General features: G+C 54.7%; 2 protein-coding genes across 6 annotated transcripts in view; both read right to left on the reverse strand.

The window, feature by feature from the left end:
* The window catches only part of BMP1 (bone morphogenetic protein 1), a 39,766-nt gene extending 23,278 nt beyond the window's left edge, over positions 1-16,488 (reverse strand). Inside the window, exons 1-8 of one of the 4 annotated variants that reach the window (XM_044766795.2) lie at positions 16,230-16,484; positions 9,079-9,192; positions 6,568-6,732; positions 6,259-6,376; positions 5,778-5,956; positions 4,928-5,033; positions 3,447-3,571; positions 2,791-2,906 (exon numbers count right to left, since the gene is read on the reverse strand). In XM_044766795.2, coding sequence (XP_044622730.1) covers positions 2,791-2,906; positions 3,447-3,571; positions 4,928-5,033; positions 5,778-5,956; positions 6,259-6,376; positions 6,568-6,732; positions 9,079-9,192; positions 16,230-16,389 — 1,083 coding nt within the window. In that variant the 5' untranslated portion in view covers positions 16,390-16,484. Of the gene's footprint in view, positions 1-2,790; positions 2,907-3,446; positions 3,572-4,927; positions 5,034-5,777; positions 5,994-6,258; positions 6,377-6,567; positions 6,733-8,064; positions 8,144-9,078; positions 9,193-16,229 lie in introns of those variants that run through there. The other 3 variants (XM_044766797.2, XM_070505227.1, XM_044766796.2) reach the window with 3 other exon arrangements.
* Positions 16,489-17,165: 677 nt separating this feature from the next.
* On the reverse strand, positions 17,166-19,981 carry SFTPC (surfactant protein C). 2 transcript variants are annotated; one of them, XM_014867117.3, is made up of 7 exons: positions 19,841-19,978; positions 18,953-19,111; positions 18,489-18,611; positions 18,088-18,198; positions 17,830-17,916; positions 17,569-17,716; positions 17,166-17,373 (listed from the first exon to the last, which is right to left on the reverse strand). In XM_014867117.3, exons 1-6 carry the CDS (start codon positions 19,880-19,882, stop codon positions 17,579-17,581), a joined length of 660 nt encoding a protein of 219 aa, XP_014722603.1. In that variant the 5' UTR covers positions 19,883-19,978; the 3' UTR covers positions 17,166-17,373; positions 17,569-17,578. The 2 variants fall into 2 exon arrangements, with proteins under 2 accessions (XP_014722603.1, XP_014722602.1); XM_014867116.2 differs by lacking the exon at positions 17,830-17,916 and having other exon boundaries at positions 19,841-19,981.
* Positions 19,982-24,020: the final 4,039 nt, after the last annotated feature.

Below are 24,020 nucleotides of genomic sequence, written 5' to 3' on the forward strand. Positions count from 1 at the left end.
TGGCTCCCCAGCCTCTGCAGGCCCTTTAAATGTTTCTGCCCCCAAGGCTTCCATCGTTGGTTCACTTACAACACCAGTTTCATCCAGGACCACAGGTGGTTTTTACCTTTTGCATTTCTACAACCATGCATTTATGAATCTGCAATTTTTATTTGTAGCCCACTTCTCTCCCTGGCGCCCCAGGCAGGCCTCTGAAAAAGGCTGGTGGGAATGCAAACTGGTGCAGCCACTATGGAAAACAGTACGGAGATTTCTCAAAAAATTAAAAAATAGAAATACTATATGATCCAGCCTTTCCACTTCTGAGTATTTTCCCAAAGAACATGAAAACACTAATTCAAAAAGATCTATGCACCCCATGCTCATTGCAGCATTATTCACGATAGTCAAGACATAGAAGCAACCCAAGTGCTTATCAATGGATGAATGGACAAAGAAGATGTGGTATATATACACAATGGAATACTATTCAGCCATAAAAAAGACAAAATCTTGCCATTTGTGACAACATGGATGACTTTGAGGGTATTATGCTTAAGCAAAATAAACCAGACAGAGAAAGAGAAATACCATATGATTTCACTCATATATGGAAGATAAACACATAGATATAGAGAATAGATTGGTAGTTACCAGAAGGGAAGCAGGTAGGGGGAGCACGAGAGGGGAAAAAGGACACGTGTTTATGGTGATGGATGGAAACTACACTATTGGTGGTGAACACGACGTAGTCTATACAAAAACTGAAATATAATAATATACACCTGAAATTTACACAATGTTATAAACCAACGTGAGCTCAATTAAACAGTTTTTTTAAAAATGCTGGGGAGTCTTCTGGGAGTTATGGAGGGAGCAGGCTGAAGGCACAGAGAGGCTCCTGGGGCAAGGCCATGTGTCCACTAGAGACTAGGGCCAGCCCACGCTAGCCTGGAGCAATCGGGAAAGAAGCTGATCGTGACCACACTCTGTCACACCCCTGCCGACTGAGCAAATCTCCTGAACAGGAAAGAAAGCAAAGCTTTCAAGTAATTTTCAAGTAACTTTTGAAATGGAACAGGGCTTTAGGATATACACAGTACCACAATCGCAGACTGTGTGTCATAATCCAGTTTCTATGTGATCTTGGGCGAGTTACTTAATTTTTCCAAGTTTTCTCATATGCAAAATGGGGATAACATTAGTACCTGGCCTATAATGTTGTTGTGCTAATTAAAAGACATAACACATAAATAACTTAACACATGCCTGGCCAATCACATGCTCAACAATCCTTAGTTGTTATTGCTATCTGTGACGAGATCTCCAAAGGCTGAGGCAGTGGAGACCCGGCAGGGGGTGAAGGGAGCTGAGGCAGGGTCAGCACAGACAGTGGAAAAGACTGCAGTTTGTAAGTTGGATTCAGAACACGGAGAGGAACAAGGAAGGGATGGGTTCACCTTTGAGGGAAGATGGTAGAACGTTAACCAAGAGAGATGACAGAATTAATCAACCCTCAATAAAAGTCTGTTGTAAAGAGAATGATCTTCAAATACAAAAAATAAAATAAGCACAGTTTGGAAAGGAAACGAAAGCTCAATAATATAGGAGGAGAGTCAGTGAGCAACTCTTTAAATTGGCTTTTGTCTCTAGGCTCAAAAATGACATCAGAGGACATTCAAATAACTTGCAGATGTGATCAGCGTCTGTAATCTTGAGAACTCAGAACAAACGCTTTCCCAATTTTCAGAAGGGGAATATGCGTGTGCTAGGACGGGGTTTGGAGTGAATTCTGGGAATTGCAGACCACTGAGTTGAATGTCAACCCCCAATTAAACGGATGGTCTGCAACCATTTAGAAAAGAAACACTTGATTACTAGGAGCCAGTTTGGGTTCGCTTGAAAAAAGGCATGTCAGATAAATTTCACTTCCTTTTTAAAACGGGTTTTACCAACTGGCGGAATAGTGGATTTGATTTGGTAAGGCAATCCATCTCTATATTCAGCATATATTAGCCACTTCCTGGGCCAGGGATATAAGGACGACAAAGGCATGGATGCAGAAGAAGTTCACATCCTGGTCAACAGGGTGGTGACCTGTGTCTGGATGGTTATGACATTAAGTCGTGTCATAGTTAGTGTAATAACTCTGCCCTTAGCCTGTGGATTAAGAAATCAATGTCAGTTTGGAGGGAGGTCTTAGATCTGCTTTGATTCATGTCCTGTTCAATATTTTGATCAAAGACCAGGTTCAGAAGACCCAGAAGACATGCTCATCAAATGAGCTCTTGGCAGAGTAAGAGGGATGGCTACCTGCTGGATGGGGGGATTCTGATTCAAAGTGGTCTTGAGAGCCTTTGGAATGAACAATGTGACCAATAATAAAATTTAATCCAGCTCAAGGCTGCACTTGTACATTAAGTACCATGTTCCAATCAAGGGAAATAAAGACTCAAAGCTGACTCTTGGGAGCAATAAAAATACAAAGGACACGGGAGGCTCAGGGGTGGGTGAGAGGTCCAGACTCCACGTGAGACGCCTGTGAATGGATCCGGGAAGCATTAGAAAAGGGCCTGGCACATGTTGTCCACAAGTAGCACTAATTCAGAAGGAAGCCGAGGAAGGGTGTGAGTCACGGGAGCCCTTCCTTACTGTAGTGCTGTGCCATTCTTGTGGAGTGAACGGGTCTACATTCCCTGGGGAGGTTATTCACAGTCATGTGGACCCCAACTGTGGGGTTCCGTGGGCTTCCAGAGAGGGACTCTGCTCTCCTGCCTGGGGGTCCTGGCAGAGGAGAAGCTGCTCAGTTACCTTCTCCCCAGGAGTGACGGAGATGCGCCATACACAGTGCATGTGGGCAGAGTAGCCGTTGGGGTATTCCGGGGAGGAGAAGTTGCCTGTGCTGTCTTGCAGGGTCTCTCCACAGGCTGTTAAAGAAAGGAAACGTCTGGGCTGCTGGCTGCTGGCACCCAATCCCCCCAACCTTCTGGCATCCCCCCGCCCCCGAGCCCTGGCATCTTTGGGGGAGAGAACTGCTGAGGAGAGAAGGGAGTCTGGGATGGTCCTGTCCCTTTAAGATCCACCCCCGTCTCCTCACATGTGAGCTCCTGCCAGCCTACCTCCAAGCCTAGTGCTGAAGGATGCCCTGTTGTCAAGGCAACACGGGTTCCAGAGTTGAGGTCGAGCTCCTCTGGTGAGCCTCACTCCCTGAGAATTGCTCTGCCCTCCCCCTCTTCTGCTTCTACTCCCCCTTACCCTCCCAGCCACTCAGAAGGTAGGTGGCACAGCATCCCACCATCCCTGATCCTAGCCCCAGTTTGGTTCCCAACTTGAACATGTCCCTCCCTGGGTGCCCCCCTCCCCAACACCAGGCAGCCTCCTGCCTTCTCTAAGACTCACAGCTTTAACCTTCTTGCCCCCAGGCCCTGCCCTCCACCTCCCCCTGGCCGGTCCCTCCCTGTCCCAACCTGGGCACTTGTAGAGCTTGCGAGCCTGGGCAATGTCTCCTTTGCTGAGCCGGGTCCTTTGGCCGATAGGAGGTTTTACCCCATTCACCTCGTACTTGGGAACAATGGTGTCCAGGAAGATGCCCCTGAGGAGGAAAAGCCCAACCTGGGTGAGAGTCTGACGGAAGGAGGGGTGGTGTGCCTGTGTGTACCGAAGGTCACGACCCCGCCAGAGCCCAGACATTCCTCAGCAGGGTCAGGGACGGGTGGAGACATCTCACCCTGTCATTATGCTGCCCACTGACCAGCAGCCACCCTGCTCCGTGGCAGCTGCACCACAGGAGCCTGGGGGAGCCCCAGGAACACTCTGGGAGGCCAGGAACATAGGCCCAGGATGCCCGGGGACCCATTGGTGCCCTGGCTCACTCCCAGCCCCAGGGGAGCTTTGGACCCCTACTTGATCACGTCCCCAGCCCCACCCAGCCCTGCTTCTGTGGCCCCTCATGTGGCCCCTCAGTCCTGACTGAACTTCTCCCAGGACTATCCGGGGCCAAGGCTTCACCCTGTCGGCGGGGTTTCTTCTGACAGCATCTGGCACAAGGCTAAAGAGCAGGTTCTACCGTGGCCAGACCAGACCCTGGGGACAGCCCTGCCAGCTCCTGATCCATCAGCGTCTCCTATGCCCCTACTTCCTGCCTGCTAAATCCTGGGTGTTTCCATCTGGGAGGAGCAGAACGAAGGGAAGCAGGCAGCCCTCCACCTCCCCAGGGCCCCTGACTCACACCCAGCTGGGCAGATCTCAGCAGGGGGTGGGGTGGGATGTGGTGGGAATGTACAGGAGGGGGTCTGTGGGTGTGGGGAGTGGGATGACCTCACCACCCTTCCCTGCTCTCTGTTCCCTCAGGTCAGGAGGCAGGAAGAGTGGGTCTAGGAGGAGTGACTGAGGGAGGGCCACTGTCTGGGTCAGAGCTGGAGTGCAGAGACAGAGGATGAGGGGAGAGCCAGGCATGGGAAAGGCCGGGCAGGAAGGAGTGAGAGGAGGAAGAGGGGCCTGTTTCCCACACTCTGCTAAGGAGAAGCTGGGGAGGAGGGCTGATCCATGGCAGGAGCCAGATTTTGTATAACTTAGCCAATTACAAAAAGGCAGACCAATCAGAAAAGGGTGCCCCCAATGAGAAAAATGTGCCCCGTCTGACAGGCGGATGAGGGAAAATCTCAGCTCCCTGATGCAGTCCCAGGGCCACAGCACACCATGTGGCTTGCAGGGCGGCTGGGTTTCAGCCTCCTGGGCCAGGTGCCCTCAGTGTGCGCAGTACTGTGTGAAGAACCAAGGCTCTGTGAGTCCCAGCCCTGCCACGGCCCCACTGTGGAAGAGGACAGCAGGGCAGGCAGCACCCATGGGGCCCACTCGTCCTTGCTGACTACCCCAGCAGGGCAGGCTAGTGCAAAGTGGAGGTCTACAGAGCGCTGGGCTGCCCCAGCAGAGCCGGCCCATTTCTCACCTGGAGAACGTGTTCCGGGCATAGTGCATGATACTGTCAAAATCATAGTTCTCCCCCAGGGACTCCACCTCCTGGAGCTCCATCTTCAGGAAGTTATATTCCTGCCCTGCGAAGACCAGGAAGAGGGGGTGGGTCTGAGCGGGATGCAGTGCCACCTTTTCAGGGCAGGGAATGAGGACTTCCCCGCACTTGAGAGGTGCCCCCTACCTGACGGTCCAGGGAGCAGCCAAGGGAAGACTAGGGGGAGGGGAAGGTCTCTAGAAGAGTCTGTCCAGCAGAGGGGTGGGGTGAATGAGGACTTGCTGGAGGAAAGGCTCAAGGGAGTATGGGAAGGAAGTGCCCATTTCTAGAACCACAGCCAGAGGAAAGCAGTGAAGAGTAGAGGAGGCCTGGGGAGAGAGGGAGGAAGCAGGAAGGAAGGGAAAAGAGCAAAGCGAGAAGAAACAAGAGAGAAAAAATCCTTAGAGGACAGAATAGTCAAAGAGCAGAAGACTGGGTAAAAGTGCAGAGAAAGGCTGGGGCAGCGTGGGGGATGAGCCAACCCCTCCCCTGGCCCCACTCTAAAGGCCAGCTGGCTTCCGGCTGCTCTGGATGGCCTCTGTGTCCAGGACCTGGACCTGTCCTGGTCCCCAGAGTAGCTCCACAACTGATCTGCAGTCCCTGAGCTGCTACTGGCCGGGGGGAGAGGACTCAGAGCAGGGTCTGGACCAACCTGGGCCCTGGGCAGGGCTGGGACTACCCAGCCAGCTGGGAATGTAAGGCTGAGCTGACCAAAAGTGATGGCTCCAGGGAGCAGCTCCCACCCTCCCAGAGAGCATGGCCCCACCTCCCATGAGGTAGAGGTGTGTACCTGGCTGGATGTTCTCACGCACGATAGAGACATGGCGGTCCCGGTCTGGCCGTGTGTGCTCGTGCCAGAAGCCAATGACGTGACCCAGCTCATGGACCACGATGCCAAACTTGTCACAGTTCTTGCCGATGGATATGGCCTGGGGGCCCCCACCACGGCGACCCACATAGGAGCAGCACCTGGAGGGCGGGGCCAGCTCAGGGGGGCGGTCCCGAGCTGGGGGAGTGCATCCACTCAGGGGCCGGGCGAGGCTGCCAGGGGGGTGGGGGAGTGGAGGGGTGGGGAGGAGCCTGAGTGCAGGGTGCCCAGGCTGTGTGCTGGGGTCATAGCCACATCTGGGAGGGGTTCCGGGGGAGATGCCCCACGGCAGGAGGGGACAGATAATGCTGGGCTCTGCCCAGACAGGGCAGCTGCAGTGCCCAGGACAGAGCACGGGTTGGGGTGACGGCTGAGGGTGCAGTGTCCAGGGGCTCCTGCTCACCCGCAGGGTCGATAGGTGAAAACAATGTAGCTGTCCTCATCAGTGCGCTCCAGGAAGGTGACACAGGTATGCTTTTCCCAGTGCCTCATGGCCTGCCGGAAGACTGCCCTCTGGCTGCCTGCCAGGATGAAGAAGGCTAGGCTGTCACAGTATCCAGGTGAGCCCACCTCCACCCATTGCTAAAGAGTGGCAGCCACTCACTGGACAGACAGGCTGACGGTACCACTCATACTACCATGCACAACAGGGCTGCCCCAAGGCCAGGCCCAGATGCAGGCTGCTCCCAGGACCTCCCAACACCACGCTCACCAGTGAAGTTTCCCCCAATGACAAAGGGGATGACCCCATCGGGCCACACACGCTCTGGTCTGGATGTTGCTGCCCGCCGGCTCCGGGACCTGCTTCTCCATCTCCCACGGTTTTTCCTCTGAGGCTGCCCACTAGTGCTCTGGCAGATGGGGGTAGAAGAATTTTCTGAAATCGAAAGAAGCAGACATTGGTAGCAAGTGAATGAAGAGGAGAAGGGGGGGAAGCAAATTATAATCAATCCTCATTATTTGAGGGCTCCATATTTGCCCACTCACTGAAACTTATCTGTAACCCCCAAATCAGCACCCTCAGCCATTCTGGTCATTTGCTGACATGCGCAGAGCAGTGAAACAGCGGAGTTGCTCAACGCACACATTCCCAGCTGAGGCTGAACATGCAACATCCGCCTTCGTGTTTCGGCTCTCATACCGTAAATAAGCATCTTTGTCACAGTCTATTTTGTGCCACAATTTTTGCATTTTTGTGCTTTTTCTTGGTGATTTCACTGTTTCAATTGCCTCCCCCCCGCTGCAGTGCTGAAGCGTGGTATAGTGATCCTCAGTGCAGGAAGGCGGGGATGCGCCTTGTGGAGAGAACACGTGGGCTAGAGGAGCTTCCTTCAGGCGTGAGCTACAGTGCTGTGGGCCATGAGTTCAATTTACTGAGTCACCTACGTATTAAATAAGGTGTCTTTAAACAGACACACATGAGACAGGGTTACGTACTGATGAGTTGATGAAAATGTGACCACAGGCTCACAGGAACTTACCCCTGTATTTTCCCTATGAGTGATGGCTCAGTATTCACGAATTCAGTGTTCACAGTGACTTTACAGAATAAGGGTATTTTATAAGTCCATTCATAACTTCCAGGAATAGCGAGAATTGACGTAATTGAAAAAGAGAACAATGGTGTCCTCGTTTCCTAGGAACTGTGGGGCACCTGAGCATAGGAAACGTTCCCTTCTCCTGTAATAAACCTTCATATGTGTGGAGCGTACAGAACTTGATGTCTTCTTTAAGTGTTCTCAAATACATATTCTCATTTGACACAGAGGCTTTCCGAGGGGGACTGGGCAAGTGTCACTATCTACACCTGACAGATGAGGAAACTAAGGTCAAAGAACTGCCAGGGTCACACGGTGGGTTAATGGCAGGCCTGGGTGATCCGACTCCTACATCCTGCTTTCCCCTTGTACTATGTCTACGGGTCCCCACTAAGGTCAAGGAAGGAGTGCTAGCTACCAGGCCACCAGGTCACCCTCCATAGCCAGCAGCTCTCTGGTGTAGTTTGGCCTTTCCTCCACGAGCTGCCCATGCCAGGATCCTCCCTCATATTGGGCAGGACAACTGCCTGGCACCACCAGAGTATGCCCAGAACAGGTCACAGGTGAGAATCCCCGCCCTTCACCAAGAGGAGAGCTACCTGTGGGCAGGACCATGTTCCAGAGCAGTGAGAACTGAGCCAGCTCAGCCCTCATTCTTCCCATTCCCTCACCATTCACAAGTGCCAGGTGGGTTGTTAGATGCTTGGACCACACCCAGGGATAAGAAGGACCCATCCCTGACCTTGAAGAGCTTTGAGTCCAGCTGGGGAGAGAGACATATAAACAAATCATTGCAATATAGTACGACGAGCGAGATGCCAAGAGTGTACACAGGGAGCAGAGAACACAGAAAACGGAGGTACAGTCATGTCTGGGGGACGATCAGGGAAGATTTCACAAGAGAAGCTCTTGAGGTGGGACTTGAAGAATGCATAGAAGCTTGCAAAGTGGGAGCAGAAGGAGAAGCCAGGAAGGACTGCGGTGCTGAGCGAAGGGCCTCAGATCTGGGGTGAGAGGCTTCGGTTCCTGTCCCAGCTCCGCCAGTGACTAGCTATGTGATCTTTTTTTTTAAAGATTGGCACCTGAGCTAATATCTGTTGCCAATCTTCTTTTTTTTTCCTTCTTCTGCTTCCCAAAGCTCTCTAGTAAGTAGTGGTATATTCTAGTTGTAGGTCCCTCCACTTATGGCATGTGGGTCGCCGCCTCAGGATGGCCTGTCGAGCAGTGCCGTGTCCGCACCCAGGATCTGAACCGGTGAAACCCTGGGCCGCTGAAGCAGAGTATAGGAACTTAACAACTTTGCCACGGGGCTGGCCTCTAGCTTTGTGATCTTGAGCAAGTCACATTACCTCCGTGAATCTTAGTTTTGTGTCTGTACGCAGGAGTTGTTCTCATACCTACCTTTGAAGGTGGCTGGGGACAGCCAAGTTAGATAATGCTTTTGAAAGTACTTTACAAGCTGTAAGCAAAAAGAATGTCAGTTCTTCGCTCCTGGATATGTCTACACTTGCTACTCCTCTAGAGAAGGGATGAAGACATCCCAAGGGAAGACAAGCCCTTATGCTGGATTCAAGCTCATGGCCTCTGTCCTGGGAAGGCCTGGCTGGGAACAGGGAGATTCCTTGTTTCTCCAATCCTGGAACCCATGTCTGGGACATAGGAGGGCCAGCCTGTACCCAATGTACCTGCAGCTTTGATGGAAGACCTGCGGATTGCTTGCTGTCCGAGATCCACAGCCTGCTGTACCTGGAAGGCCCTTAAGTCCTCCTCGTCCAGGGCAATGTCCCCAAGGAAGGCAGCTAGAGAGAAAAGAAGAAGCCAGGGGCCGAGTTAGTCCTCCTATCCAGCACTGACGGGCCCGACCCCGTGGGCACACCTCCTGGCCCCCATAGCAACTTTAATTTTCAAATGTCTTCTGAGGAAGGAGGAGGGCAGTGGGGGACCAGCTTTGAGGATCTCTTGGGAGACTCAGGCTCACTTTTTAGGTGGAATCTCAGCAAAGCTGAAGCCCAGCCCCTGCCAGACTGTTAGCTCTACCCAGACATGGTCATGTCGTTTATTTCATCATTCTTTAGCAAATACTTAGTGAGCACCTCCTGTGGGCCAGGCACCACTCCAGTGGTTAGCAGATAAGAAGGTCCCTGCTCGAGTGGAACTAACCTCCAACAAAACACAAGCAAGCAAATACAGAACTCAAGAATGCCAGATAGAGATAGGAGCTATGAAGGAAATACAAGGGGCAAGATGACAAAGTGTCTACTTTGTGGGCCCACAACCTTGGCACCGTGCCGAGCATGTAGTTCAACAAACGCTGTTTCAATTACATCAAGGGGAGGCTGTGAGTGAAAATGGGAGCAGATGGGCATATCAGAGAAACCAGGACACATAATGGGAGCTCCCTAGCCAGGAGAAAAAGGTTTGACAATTCTCAAGTGACCGATTCTGTGTCTCAGGGTTCCCTGTCTGGAGGAAGAAAAGCCTGGGGGAGAAAGCCCCCTCTAGGCCATTTTGATCTCTGAAGCCGGGGGAGATGTTTCCAGAGAGATGGGCTAAACCGTCTATCTGCTTCTTGAGAAGTTGGGAGCAGGAGAAAAGAGAAGTCGTGGAGCTGAGTGCTTTGGAAGGAGCTCAGATGTGAGCTGCACGCTGCACTGGGCTGGGGGGACGGGAGGCTGTGCTGGAGGTGGAGCAGAGAGCAGTTTCCCTGCAGCTCCAGCCAGGGCGACATCTGCTTCTCATCCCGAACGCTACATAGGCCTGGGGGCGGCATTACACAAATTGTTTTAACCTTGAGGGCTTGTACACAGGTTGCTCCTCCCCAGATGGCCCACTGGGTGGACACACACACACACATACAGAATCAGACACATGGGGTTAGTGCTCCTACAGACACATGGTGACATCCACACCCATGCCATTGAACACGGAGCTATGCGAAGTCACAGAGACATCCCTGCACATACAAGCAGTGCCCACGCTGCCCTTTCAGGTGGAAGGTACTCCATTATGTTTGTTTGAGTCAAGGACCACATTGATATTCTCCAGGCCTGCAAACACACACCCACAGACACACACTCTTCTACAGATGTGACTTAGAGTTGAGTTAGCAGTTATCTAGGCTAAGCTTCCATTTTACAGATGTGCAAACTGTGGCCCAGCAGGGAAATAATTTAACTGAGACCACACTGCTAGTCACTAGAAAGGCTGGATTTATAATGCAGGCCTCCCTGATTCCCAGTCAGTACCCACTGCACTCAAGTTCATTACCTCTATAGAGCCCGTATTGTAAATACATATACACAAAAATAGACACTCACTCAGATACACATAGTCACAAAAAATACACAGAGTCACAGACAGTCCTCAAAAACACACGTCAAGCTCCAACACACACAAACCAACAGTAAGCTCCAAACCCATTAAGCCAGTGATAGCAGCAACAATGGCACCTTATGTAGATGTCTGTGGAAATTTATGTGATGCTTTCCAGCGGACAAAGTGCTTTCACATGAACGAATTCATTTAGCCCCGACCCACCCAGGACAAGCCTGTTACGCCATACTCTGCCCATGCCTTTGCCTAGGAGTGTCCCATTACAAACTCCTGGAGAGAGAACCTAGTGGCTAGATTCTAGACCACCACCCTGACTTTTAGAGATCAAAACACTTTGGCCCAAGAGGGGAAATGACTTGCCCAAGGTCACCAGCTGGTAGGTGGCCCAGAATCTCTTCCAACACATGAGAAAGATTCTCTTACTTAAAACGTCACCTTTGGTGGCCTTGGCTCAGCTATTGATGGAACAGCAACAGAGGATGCTTCTCAGCTGACATGCAAGGGTGGCCTTAGCAAGGCTGGGGATGAGAGGGACACTCCAAGGAGGCAGTGGTGGGTTCACACAGGTGGGCATGTGCCACATGAACACCCTACGCCTTTGCACACTTTGCACAGACACTGCACTTGCAGGCTCACGCACCTGTGCCCGCAGGATCACCATATACACATGTGGTTGGACCTGCAGACTTGTCTTTGGACACAGCAGAGTAAGGTCTTTGGAGTCAGACAGACCTGCCTTTGAATCCCAGCTTGGGTACTTCTAGGTGACAAGTCATATAAACTCTGCTAAACCTCAGTTTTCTCCCACATAAAAGGGAGCTAATAATGGACTCTGTCTCCTAGGACTACTGCATGAAGTACAGCACAAAGCCTGGAGTACAGAGAGCACCCACTAAATGGCCACTGCTAATCCTACCCTAGGAACAGCTCCGGAAGCTCCAGTTCAGCTCTCTACTTTCCAGAGACATACTGGCTCACCCACGTTGACCTCCCAGCTGAGTACAGCCCTGGAGTGCTCAGAAGCAGAACCTCAAATTCCAAGTACAGAGCTCACAGAACTGTGCGGGCCTGGGGGACCAGGGCAGTGTGGAGGGCAGGGCAAGGGGAAGGCGGGACGGGCCCCAGGGCTGGCCGCAGAGCTCATCCGTGGAACAAGCGCCCTGTGGTAGGGATGTCATGGCTGAAGAATGCGTGGGAACAGAGTGGGGGTGGAGAGAGATGAGGTGGGCAGGAGCGCCTCATGGCCACGAGCTGGGCCTGAAGGCTCTGCCTATTTGGGATTCTCCTTAGGGAAGCTAAGGAATCTGGATGCTGGAGAGTCCAGGACACCCCTCCTTACACGGAAGGAAGCCCTGGGGTCAGGGTCAGGGTAGTAGTTATTTTCAACACGGGATCAAAAGTTTTTGTTTTGTTTTCTGGCTGTAAACCAGCCAGGAACACTCATGGCTGTTCCACAGCCAGACCCCTGGAGCAGAAGAGGAAAGAAGAGAGCAAGCTGGACCCCATGTGCCCATCCTCCAGGTCAGCTTCTTGACTCCAGAGTCTCTTCCTTGGACATGGCAAGGCATCTCCTGCTGGGGGGAACCAGAGGAGCGTGGCTGGTGTGTTGAAATCCCAAGAGCGCCATGTGTACCCAGCATAGAACGTCCCATCACACCAGTGCAAGCTTCTAGCTGGGGGAGGACATGCTCGAGCTCCTGCAAATGTTTGCATGTACTTAATGACACATGTACACTTACGCACAGGTGCATGTTTGTACGTCCACTTACATGTACTCAGGAGTACCCACGTGCACAGTTAAACAGACTTGCCCATAAAGCAGGGGCATATCTGCAAATGTACAAAAACACACTCTGGGACTACTTCCCTGTGCAAGCCCTAGTGTTTTCAAACCCAGAGAACTGCATTTCACAGGCCATACTCCCCAAAGGAGAGGGCACCTTGCCCTGCCCTGCCCCGTAGAAATGGACAGAGGGGAGAAGGGGAGAGGGGAGGGAGAGAGAGGAGGGGTGGGGAAGATTAGCCGATTACCCTGGAGACACTTAGTAACTCCTTAGTGGCCTGAGGAATGACACATTCTACTTCCTCCCCCTCCTCCCCCTAAATCTTCTCCCCAGATCTCTTGAGAAACTAGAATTTTTGAGAGTGCCTTCTTCCTGGGGAGTCCCATTGGTCCCCCTGCAGCTGGAGCTCAGAGTGATTGCAAGTCTTTTCCTCCTCCTCTGGGGCACCTAAAAGAGAAGGTGACTCAGGGAGCTGGGGCATAGGTGGGTGGGTGACTCATTCAGAGTGTCTGGAGGGGGATGTGGTCTGGTGAGGGAAAGGATTGCTTCTCATCCTCCGGAGCCTGTAATCTGCTCCTCTGAGGACCCCTGAAGTCCAAACTTGGCCCCTGGGGCGAGGATGGTGATGAGGGCTGGTGAGCTACTGCCCCACCTCCCTGCCAAGGGCAGACCTCGGAGCTGCCCGCTGAGGCCGAAGTAAGGTTCTCGCTGGCTCAGTGGGTGTCTGTGCTTGTGGGAGCAACTGTGTCCTAATTCCTGCCTCCAAGGTCTCTCCCAGAGCCCTGAGCATCACTGCCAAGTCATCTGGGGCAGCCAGAGCTGGGAATCTCGGGGAAGGATGCCCTTGATGGTTTGGGATCCCAACATACAAGAAATCAGGGCTGACTTGCTATCTCCCCAGGCAAGGGCAAGAGAGGAAGGGCTTGGTGGAAGCAGCTCTGAGCACACACAGACCAGCTCGGCTTCCTGCTCATTGTTCTGGTCTCATCCAGAAGATCCAGGAACCTCTCCAGGGTATCAAGGGTCTTAATTTTGCCCTTACTGGAACAGCAACCATAACTCAGACAGTAATAGCAAGAGGTGATCTGAGAGGAAGGGGCCTGGGGATCCCGAGAGATCACAGGTGAGCCAGATGGAGTCAATGAGGCTTTCATCCTTGGTCCTCTATGTGCAAGGAGGAGGAGGAGGAAGAGAGAGCTGGAGAGCATCAAGTGAGCAGAGGCAGACAGGCACACTAGCTGCATCCAAAGGAAGGAGAGGTAGACGCGCCTGCTGCCATCAGCTCCAGCACCTGGAGGTCAGGGCTCAGAGGGCGCAAGAGGCAAAGCCAGGCAGGAGAGGGCAACACGAGCAAAGAAGAGAGCCTGGGGACCTGCCACTTGAGGGTGTTGGTGTGGGGTCTTCGGGAGTCAGGATGGAGGGAGGAAAGGCTGCACCAATCACCACCAGGAGGGAGGCCTGACCTGACCCTGAATCTTGGCCTGTCAGGCACTCAGGACGTTTCAGCCACCCCCAGGCCTGGCCCAGCTCCCCACCAGCCTCCCTTCACTGTGGTGGAGAGCTCTCTCCAGAGCCCTTGTTCGAAGTTCCAGCTCAGCCAGCCCCACCCTAGCATGAAATCTGAGACTGGAGATAGAACCCTCAGCCTCCTGCAGCTCCGAAAATCATTCCAATTTCCAACTAGTAGTGAAATACATCAAATTGGCTTCCTACCCATTCTTTAAGGCCTTGCCCCATCCCTCCTCCTCCTCCATGAAGACCTCCCAAACCCTCCCAGCCTGCTGTGATCACTGTTTCTCCCCCACCAGCACTACTAGGGCTGCAGAGGGACAAGAGGCTCCTTAAGCCTTTAGGGCTTTTCCCTTGAAGGTGGCATATGACGCATCTTGGTTTGTGCTGTTGGTGACATCCCTGTGCTTCGGCCCTACTGGACTGCAAGCTCCTTGAGGGCCAGGCCACGTCTTACACTTCTCTGGATCTCCCACAGAATCGAACCCTGGCACATATTAGCATTCAGTAACTGTAGATCAGTTGAATGAATAAGTGACACCAGGACAAGGTCAGAGAGACACTCCCTTTTCCTGAAAATCAACCCCATTCCTTCAGAAAAAAATGATGTGAGGGTGTGAGGCACAGAAAGCAGGGTGGAGGCAGCCAACATTTATTTAGTCTTTACTGTGTTAAGTTCTAATAAGTGTTTTATGTATGTTCTCATATCTAATCCTTACCACTAACTCTACAAAGAGACATATCATTAGTTCCATTTTACAGGTGATAAAAGTAAAGTTCAGAAATGAAGATTAACCTTCCTACGGTGTACAACTAATGAGCTGTGGGTCCAGGGTTGAGAGGTAGGTCCACCTGCCTCCAAAGCCCCCCTCTGTCCCCTTAGCCTCATGCCCATCCCAAGCCCAATGAGAAAGATGACAGCTAATGGCTGGTTTACCCACAGCCCAGCAGCGGAGGAGGAAGAAGGGCTGAGGGATCCAGCTTCTCTTCCCACTGGAAGGTTCTCCCATTCCTGCAGTTTGCTGTGATCCATCCACCCAAAGAGGGGTCCCCAGGGGCAGGATGAGAGCAACCTGCCCCCAACCCCTTGCGCCACTCCTAGAACTCTAGGAACCGTGCCCCTGCCCTGGCTCTGGCTATTTGGAGACAGGCTGAAGTCAGAGGCAGGAAGTCAAGGAAAGGTTCTGTTATCTTACGCCCTGTGTGTTCTCTTGTCCAGGCAGCCTGTTGGGGGTCATCTGATCAGGCAAACAGCCTGGCCATCTGGCCACTCCAGGGGCAGGACCCCTCTGGGCCCAGCAGGAGTGAAGGGGTTACACGGGGTCTTCATGGACAAAGAACACACACACACATACACGCAGTCTGGGGCCCTGACCTCGGCTAATTAGCCTCCAGATTCTGTGGACTGAGAGAGCGGATATACAGTATCGGAGTTCTCTGTGCTCTTCCCCTTTCCACCCCAGCTTGGCTTTGGTTGGGGCCTCTGGCACATAGGGGCAGAGGCAAATGCTCCTCCTAGGCTGGCTGGTCTGACTTTGACAGCTGTCTTCTAGCCTCAGAAAGCTGCCAGGCTGGTGGGGACTGTGGGATGGCCAGGGAGCTCCATCTCAGCAGATCCCCTGAAAAACTTTCTTCTTCCACTTGGGCTGGGTGGGGGCCGCAGGAGACTTGCTCCCCGGAGATGCAGGCCTCCCCACACCCCACCCTGGGAGACAGATGTGGGCCCCAAGGCAGCCCATACAGACAGGCTGGAAAACACCAATGCCCTGGAGCCAGAGATGGGGGAGAAAAGTGTAGACACACACACACACACACACACACACACACACACACACACACACACACACGAGTTCGGCCAGAAAAGTTTCCTGCAGGAGGAATAGCCTCCGTGGCCGCAGGTCTCTGTCGGACTGACGGGAGCTTTCCCCAGGAACCCTCCGGCAAGAGGAGAGGCAGCGGCAGCAGCTCCACACACAGCGGCAAAACTTCAGTCCTAAAAGTCCCCCAAACTTCCCCTCCCTCTCTCCCCCTTTCTTTTGTTCCCCACTGCATTGCCAACCAGGCAGCTCCCGGCTTCCCACACTGGACTGTCCTCCCCCAACCCCAAACCCGGCGCGCCGCCGCCCTGCCTGCCCGCCTGCCCGCCTGCCCGCCGGGCCTGCCCGCGCCGGCCCTCGCGCCCCGGCCGCCGGCGGGGTGGGGGCGCCTACCCGCCTTGCAGGGGTCTTTGTAGTTGAGGGGCTCCGAGTCGTCCTCCTCCCCCAGCTCGTAGGTGTAGTCGGCCAAGTCCAGCGGCCGGCCCGGGCGCGCGAGCAGCAGCAGCCAGAGCAGCAGCGGCAGCGGCAGCGGCAGGCGGGCCACGCCGGGCATGCTGGCGGGCGGCGGGCGCGGGCGCGGGCGAGGCAGCGGAGCCCTGCAGGCGAGGGGAGGCGCTCCCCTCCGCGCCGCCGCTCCCCCCCCGTCCCCCGCGTCCCCGCTCCCCGGCCCTCCCCGCGCCGCCCTCCTTCCTGTCTCCCGCCCCGCCCGCCGGCTGCGCCGCGCGCTCCCTCGCCGCCGGCCGCGGCCTCGCCTGCGTCTTCCCTGTCGCCTTCGCTCCCCCCGGGAGGGAAATGAGCTCGCTGGAGGGCGGGTTTTCGCCCGAGCTCGGCCCCTCGGGCCCGCGACGGTGCTCGGCGGGGCCGGGCCGCGCGCCAGCCGGAGGCGGGGAGGCGGGGAGGCAGCCCGGGAGGGCCCGCGGGCGGGCCGGGGCGAGGGGCCCTCTAGCGGCTGCCCCCCGGCCCCGGGCGCGGGACACGCTGTCAGCCGCGCGCCGCCTCTGCCTCGCTCTGCCCCTCGGCTCTGGCCGAGCTTCTCGGCCCGCGGCTCTCGGTCTCTCGGCCTCTCGGACCCGCGCTCGCCCCGAGCCGGCACCCTGTCCCTCTAGTTCTGTCCTTCTGTCTCTCACTGTCTCTGTCTCTCTCCCTCCCTCGGGAGACACCGCTGGGGGGCGCCTAAAGCCCGTGGATTGCTCCCGGGGCCCTGCCACTGCCCCCTCTCCCCCGTCGCCCCGGGACAGAAGGAGGAGGGGACAGCCCCCTTTGCGCCCGCAAGGCCCTCCCCTTCCCCGCGCCGGCGGACTGAGGGTGGGAGAGGACACAGGTACACCCTTTGCTTTTCAGTCAGGCTCTTTATTCTTCTGCGGTAGGAGCCCCCTGTCCGAGGAGCCGCCCTTCCTCTGCCTTGGCCCATCCTCTCCGCACAGCTCCCACTTCTCCAGGGCAGTCCCCGTGGTGCGGGCAGGAGCAGCTTCCTGCCTGTCTGCAAAAGACCCTTGGCTCTCGGATCTTTCCTGTCCGCTTGGGGCTTCCTCAGGCCCTGCGAAACAAAGGACCACTGTTAATGACGTGAGGGAGAGAGCTGGGGAGGTGTCCGTGACCCTCCCCTCCCCTGAGCTCCCTGGTTCACCCGGCCTCAGTGGCTGCCCCAGTCCCTGTCAGCTGACGTGGCAAGGTGGCCCATGCCCTCCTGGGCCACTGCTGCTCCACTACCCTGGCCGTCACACCTACTCACCTGAGGGGTCTTAGATATAGTAAAGGGGCACCTCGCCACACAGGGTGCTCACGGTGGTGCCCAGGAAGTCCAGGTCCCCAGAGGATGCCGAGCCACCATCACTGCCCTCCTCCTGGCCCAGATTAGAGGTAGCCACTGCAGACTTGGCCTGGAAAGAGCCCCTGATTTAGAGCCTGGGAACTGAGTTTCTGTCTCACCTGCGGCCCTTATCATGGGTCCTCAGGTGTGCCAGGCAATCACTCTGAGCCTCAGTTTCCTCACCAGTAAAGAGGGGACTGTGCTGGAGTCAGAAGCTCCGAGGTGCTGTGTGGGCTCAGCAGAAGCCAGGAGCGTGGCAGTGGGGCGGAGCTGAGGAATGGGTAGGGAAGGTGTGGTGCAGGTGAGTCTCCTGAGGGGCTCTTACCTGGCAACCCACAAGGAGCAGCACTTTATAGGGGTGACAAATAGCCATCACCTCAAATGCTCCTCCTAGCAGCTCTGGGAGGGAGACAGCTCATTCCTTCTCACCCACACACCCACCTGGAAGTTCTGGAATTTTCTAGTGAGAGCCTCAAGAGTGGGGATGCTCTCCGGAGCCATCTTCATGATGTAGCAGTAGGTTCCCGGGGCTGGTTTGTAGGCAATCAGGAGCTGAGCACGAGAACCCGAGTTCATTCAGGAAGGCCCTGCCTTGCTCACTCCCTAACCCTAGTCCTTCTGTCTCTCACTGTCTCTGTCTCTTTCTGTCCTTTGGGAGATACTGCTGAAGGTCCTTGGTCATCTCCCTCTAGGTTGGGTACTGGAGGGGGTCATATGGGAATCTGGTGATCAGGCACCCCCAGGGGGACAGGGAGAGATGGATGTGGCACAGCTGGGTGGGCCTGGAAAAGTCTTATTATTGGTCCCCCAGCCCCAGGGTCAAGAGGTCCAAGCATACCCACCCGCTGGTAGTCATACACGACGATGCCAGTGGAGCCAATGGAGAAGGTGGCAGTGGTGTCCGCACGCCCTCTCAGGGCCAGGCGCTGTGGGGCTTCCGGCCCCCCAATGCTCATCTCCAGGACCTGGGGAGAGCACAGCACTGCCTGGCATTCCTCTGTCCCTACTCATCCCTTTGGTACTCATGCCCACCCTCTGTCTTCTTTACTCAGATGCAACTCCTTCTTCCCTGAAAGCTCAGCGAGGCTTGGTGGACCCAGGTGCTGGAGGGAACAGGCTGTCATACCAGGGGGCCCGGTAGAGAAGCCCAAGCCAGTTTGCCACACTGTTCCTGCCTCTGTCCTTCCATAAGGTGCCCCTTGCCTCCTCCCCTTGTTCCCCTTGGGCAGTTTGCTATCTGCCCAGCCCACCTAGCCCTTCTGTCTGGCCCTGTATCCATTGCCTACCCAATCCCAGGCCTGCTTACCATCTCAGTATGTTTCTGGCTCATGTGAAGACCCATGAGCAGGGCCCCTACAATCACCACGACGACAAGGACCACCACCACGACCACGATGAGAAGGCGTTTGAGGGGCACAGGGCAGCAGGGGATGCCAAACCGGCCCCGAGGGGCTGCTGAGTAGTCCTGACATGATGAGGCAGACAGGGAGACAGGTGTAAGGTCGTGAAGTCATAAGGATGCACCCTCTTCTCCCCGCACAAGCTGGACACCCTTCCAGGGCTGGACAACCAATGTAGAGGAAGGTTGAAGAGATCAGAGAAGGATTCCTGGATGAGGTGGCCTGAATTTCAACAAACCCTTAAATGCTTAGAAGTGAAGTCTAGCCTGGAGAGACCCAAGAAAGCCTGTTTCACCAGTCTCATCTCCTGCTGTTTCCTCTAGACCCCTGGCCTCCCAGCCATGCCCAGTACCTCTCTGTTCCCCCCCAAATCCATGCTGTCTCACACTTCTATCCCTTTAACATACTACCCTTTCTTCCTGCCATGCCTTCCTCCTTCTCCACTTGGTGAGCTTCTACTTATTCTGGAGCTAGGTCAAATGTCATTTTCCCTGTGAAGCTTCCGTGACCTCCCAAGTCGCAGCTCCTTACTCAGTGTTCCCTACAGCCTGCTTCACTGACCTCTGTGGTGGCTCTCAGCCCCTCATATTGGAATTGTTGGACACTGCCACGTCTGTCTCCCCAAGGGACTCTGTCTTGGTGGTTGGTGTCCCTGCCCTAACTTAGCACAGTCCTAGGTTAGCTAAGTGAATGAATTTGGATCAAGAAACAGGCCAGAGAGGTTGGAGGAGGCAGGGCCTACACACACACGCACACAAACACACACATGCATGTTCACACACAGTCGCACTCACCGGTGGGCTCTCCATCAAGACCTCTTTGCTGCCCACATCCATTTTGCTGTTGGCACCTTCCCCTCCTCATCTCCGAGTGTGACTAGGGTCTTATATATGTCAGTAGGGAGAGGAGATAGAAGTGAGGGACCACCCCCCTCCGTCTGCCAGCCAAGCCCTCGGCTTTGAAGCCTGTTTGTTCCTGGCCCTCCAGAGCCCAAGCCCTGATAAGTGAGCTTCAAGAAGGCCTAAGGGCCCTTGGCCCTGGCACATGAGTCCTCTTGGCCCCATGGAGAGGAAAGCTGGGTGAGCTGAGCACCCTTGCCCTTGGGCAATCTGCACCTCTCGCCTTGGTGTCTTCTTGGCGTGCCCGCCTTTCTTGCTGGCACCCGTGCCTGCCATCCTGTGGCTTTCCCTGTCCTTCTGCCAGGCTGAGCCTCTCAGGCAGCCAAGCCTCTGACCCAGTGGGGCATCCGCCACATTTCCCAACAGAATTGCCCCCAAGCATAGGGCTGAGCTCCAAGAAGGGGAGTGAGGAGGCAGAGTCCGTGCATCCAGAGAGGCCCTGCTGAAGGCGGGGGTGCCTTGGCGTCAGCCAAGGTGGGGGGTGGCACATGGTTCATTAATTCTCAGAGCATCAGATTTTCACTGCAAGTGCTCCACCTGCCTCGCAGCCCCCCAATCTGGACCTCACCTCAGACCTGCCCCTAGTCATTCTTTTCCTAATTCTGAAAACTCTGTCCCCTGTGGTTATAAACTCTTACTAATATGCGGTTTTTCCTTCTTTGCTATAGGCTTGTTCGTAACCTAAAGGCCCCCCCCCCACCCGCTTTTACTTTTATTTGCATTTGTTTTATGCTGAAGTTAGTCCCCAGGCCATATGTTTTTGTTTTCTCTGTTCCTTCTGGGATTTCTTTTTCTTCTGCGTTGCCTCCCCTTCCGGTTGAGGAGCGATCTGCTCTGTTCAGTGGCTTCATCTCACTGTGGCAGGGAGCTCATGCACAGGTGGTCTGACCTGCAGCTCTGTAAGGTCTGTACCGCATCCTGGGCACCTTGTCCACCTGCATGTGCTCGATGACCAGAGAATCGACATCTAATCCCGTAAGGTCAGCATTACTTTCTGTGTTTTTAAGCATGTGCAGCAAAAATTCAGCACTTTTTGGGGCACTGACCCTGGGTCCAGCCCCACTGTTTGGCCTGGGCTCACCTACCAGCTCCACCATTGTAACGACGACATGGCACACATCACTTCTGTAAAGTGACATCCTTCAGATACTTGGTGGCTTTTGGATATGCATACCCTTGATGGCCTGGGCCATTTTAAAAGTGTTCTTAAAATAAACACAAAGATCTGAACCTCTTGACTTGCATGGTTTTGGGGGGTTTTCTGTGTCAAATGAATAGCGAACCATATTCAGAGATCAAGCTGAAGGCTTTTCATAGCAGATCCCGTGCCTGACACTTCTTTCCTACACCCAGATGGCCTCACACAGGGCTGATGTGCTGGCTGATGGTGTCCCAATCTCCTCGTCAGCTGTGCTTGGGGCTGCCTATCACCCTACCCCTCTGCACTACTTTTTACATCCTCTGATCATGAGTTTCCCCTGAGAATGCTACTCACCTGAATGTGATCCACTTTCTGGACCTTCTTCTTCCCCCGTCTCTCTCTTTCCTCTTTCCTCTTTCCCCAAAGCCCTTTCCATCGCTTTGTTTTTCTAAACCAAGTCTACTAACGGCTACATCCTTTCTCTTGGGCTTCCATCTACTTGCTGGGCCAGCTGGTCCTGACAGTGCCTTCACCTCTAAACTTTCGTGAGTGTGTAAGTCATAGCCCTGAACCTTTCTCCTCTCTTGGCCTTACATCCTTATCCTCCTTAATTTTAACTATAACACTTCACCCCAATTCATGTCCCTTACCTGGGGGCTCCCCCACACCTCGGTCCTGTCCTTCAGTCCTGAGCTGACCCCGAACTCTCCAGCCCTGGCAGGTTCCCCTGGCCCCACAAGCATCCCCCTCTTCAGCTGGAGGGGCTTCAGCCTCCAGGTTGCACAACAGCATGGCATCTGAGCTGAGAGCCTCTGAGAAGCTCGGGGGAGGAAAGAGGGAAGGAAGTGTTTGCTCCCACCACCCTCCTCACCCCTCGACTGCCCCTGCAAATATTTGCCTAAGCCTCTAGCAGCAAGTGTCCTAGGAGGAGTGAGAGAGGGAGACGGGGGTCCAGGGAGGAGCAGGGGAAAACATCCTCCTCTCAGCTGTGTGCAGCCCCAGCTGTGTGCAGGTGTTAGATGTGGGAGACAGCCCACCTGCAGTGCCCACCCATGTCTGCCTCCAGGGCCTCCACTCCTGCCCCTCGTTGTCCTGCAACATTAGGATTGATCGGCTGACTCACATGTACTGGGCCTGAGCCAGGTGGGCAGCAGGCCAGCCGGAGAGCCAAGGAGAACTGCTAGCATCTTGGGGTCCCTGCGGGCATCTTGGGGGCCGCAGAGCCCAGCTGTGGGGCTTGTTCTGAGCAGGTGCTGTATGTAGGGTTTGCCATCATCACTGGGTGCTGGGAAAGGGGTCTCTCTCTCTCCAGTCCTCCGTTTCCCCTGCAGGATGCCCTTAGGCTGTAGTTCTCATAAGCTTTACAGCCCTTCTTTCCTTCCTTCCTTCCTCCCACCCTCCCTTGCTTCCTTCCTTCCTTTCTTTTTTCTTTTCTTCCCTCATTTTGCCTGTTTGCAAGTTGAGGAAGGAAGGGTGCCTTAAAGTTTCCTGAGGGAAGTTTAGATGCTGTCATCAATCTGGTAGAGGTCTTGGGAAGCCTAGAGAAGGAAGGAGGGAGGGACCTCTGCTGGGCATGAAGAGCAGCAACCTCGCCCCCACACCAGCCCTCTGCATTCTCACTTCTTGGCCTTTACCTAGGCCATTTCCCCCTCCTGGAAAGCCCACCCTTGGTGCCTCTCCACCTCTCTGAATACCACCCATCCTAAAGGGCCAAGCAAGAATCAGTGGCACTCTCTGACCTCACCGCCCCAACTCGCAGAGCCCCTCCCTCCTCCAAAATCTCCCAGCCTCCCTGCCACACTTTCACCTGCCACTTAGCACACACTCCTGTTCTCATGAGTGACATGGGAGCTTTTTGTTGCCCTAGCTTCCCAACCAGGCTACCAGCCCTGGGACCGACCCTGGGATTAAGCTTTCCCGAGGCTTCTTTGTGCCTGCCGCAGGGCAAAGAGCATGCATACAGCCAACGTGTAATTATATTCAGTGATGAGACTGTCACCAAACATGAGGGGGCTCCTGGCCTGCAGCCAATAGTTCATTCCTTCAGTATGTGGAGGTCTCGGTGCTTCACAGGCCAGCTCTGGGGCCCTGATTGAGTCATTCTGCCTTTCTAGGCTTTAGGGTGTTCATCTGTGAAATGGGACTGGAACTGCCTGTCCTGTCCCCCTCTCCCAGCTGTTGTGAGGATCCAATGACATCATGATGTGAAAGTCCAGTTGTCATGATTGTCATCATCTGCTTCATCCCCCAGGGCACCTCCTCTCACTAGCTAAGCATAGGACCGACACTCCTCCTTTGTCTGTCTCTGGGTTAATCCTCTCCACGAACTGGGGGTGGCAGAGAGCCCATGCAGCCACCCTTCCCTTTGTGCCTCCCTTTTCTTCCCTCCAGACCCTCAGCTGCCGGGAGGGGACAGGATTCACTCTGCCCTTTGTGTGCTGGGCAGAGCCGTGCCAGGGACGGGTGGGGACCATGGCCCAGCTTCCCCAGCCACCCTCCCCACTCCCGTTGCTTGTCTTCCCACACGTTGGCATAGGGAGGGCAGCACGGGCAGCTGGCCGGGGAGTGGCAAGTGGGCATCAAAGGGCAGGGGCATCCCTGGCTGGGAGAACATGGACTTAAGCTCAGACCAGAGAATCCCCTGCTGGCAAAGGCTGGGGACAGCTGGGGAAGCATCTGAAGCCCAGTGATCTTGGTTTCCTGGACTGCTGTGGAAAGAGCACCAGACTGGACGGCCTGACTTCCAGGCTTCCCTTGTTCAGTACCCATGAGCTCTTGGGACAGTCACCCCCCGCCCCCTGCCCCCACACACCCCTGGGATGTAACATGGTGTAGAACAGGCGTTCTCAAACTTTTTGGTTTCAAGATCCCTTAACACTCTTAAATAGTATTGAAGACCCCAAAGAGCTTTGTTTATGTGGGTTATATCTATTG

Source organism: Equus asinus, chromosome 3 (genome assembly GCF_041296235.1).
Source record: "Equus asinus isolate D_3611 breed Donkey chromosome 3, EquAss-T2T_v2, whole genome shotgun sequence".
In the NCBI taxonomy this organism is placed as follows: Eukaryota; Metazoa; Chordata; class Mammalia; order Perissodactyla; family Equidae; genus Equus; species Equus asinus.

Bases quoted from the DNA above. Each gene is read 5' to 3' on its own strand.
- SFTPC (XM_014867117.3), bottom strand. From the start codon at position 19,882: ATGGATGTGGGCAGCAAAGAGGTCTTGATGGAGAGCCCACCG. The intron at 18,612-18,952 runs GTAAGCAGGCCT...TGCTCTCCCCAG, and splicing joins GCCAGAAACATACTGAGATG to GTCCTGGAGATGAGCATTGG. The intron at 17,717-17,829 runs GTGAGGAAACTG...GGCTCTTTCCAG, and splicing joins GCACAGTCCCCTCTTTACTG to GCCAAGTCTGCAGTGGCTAC.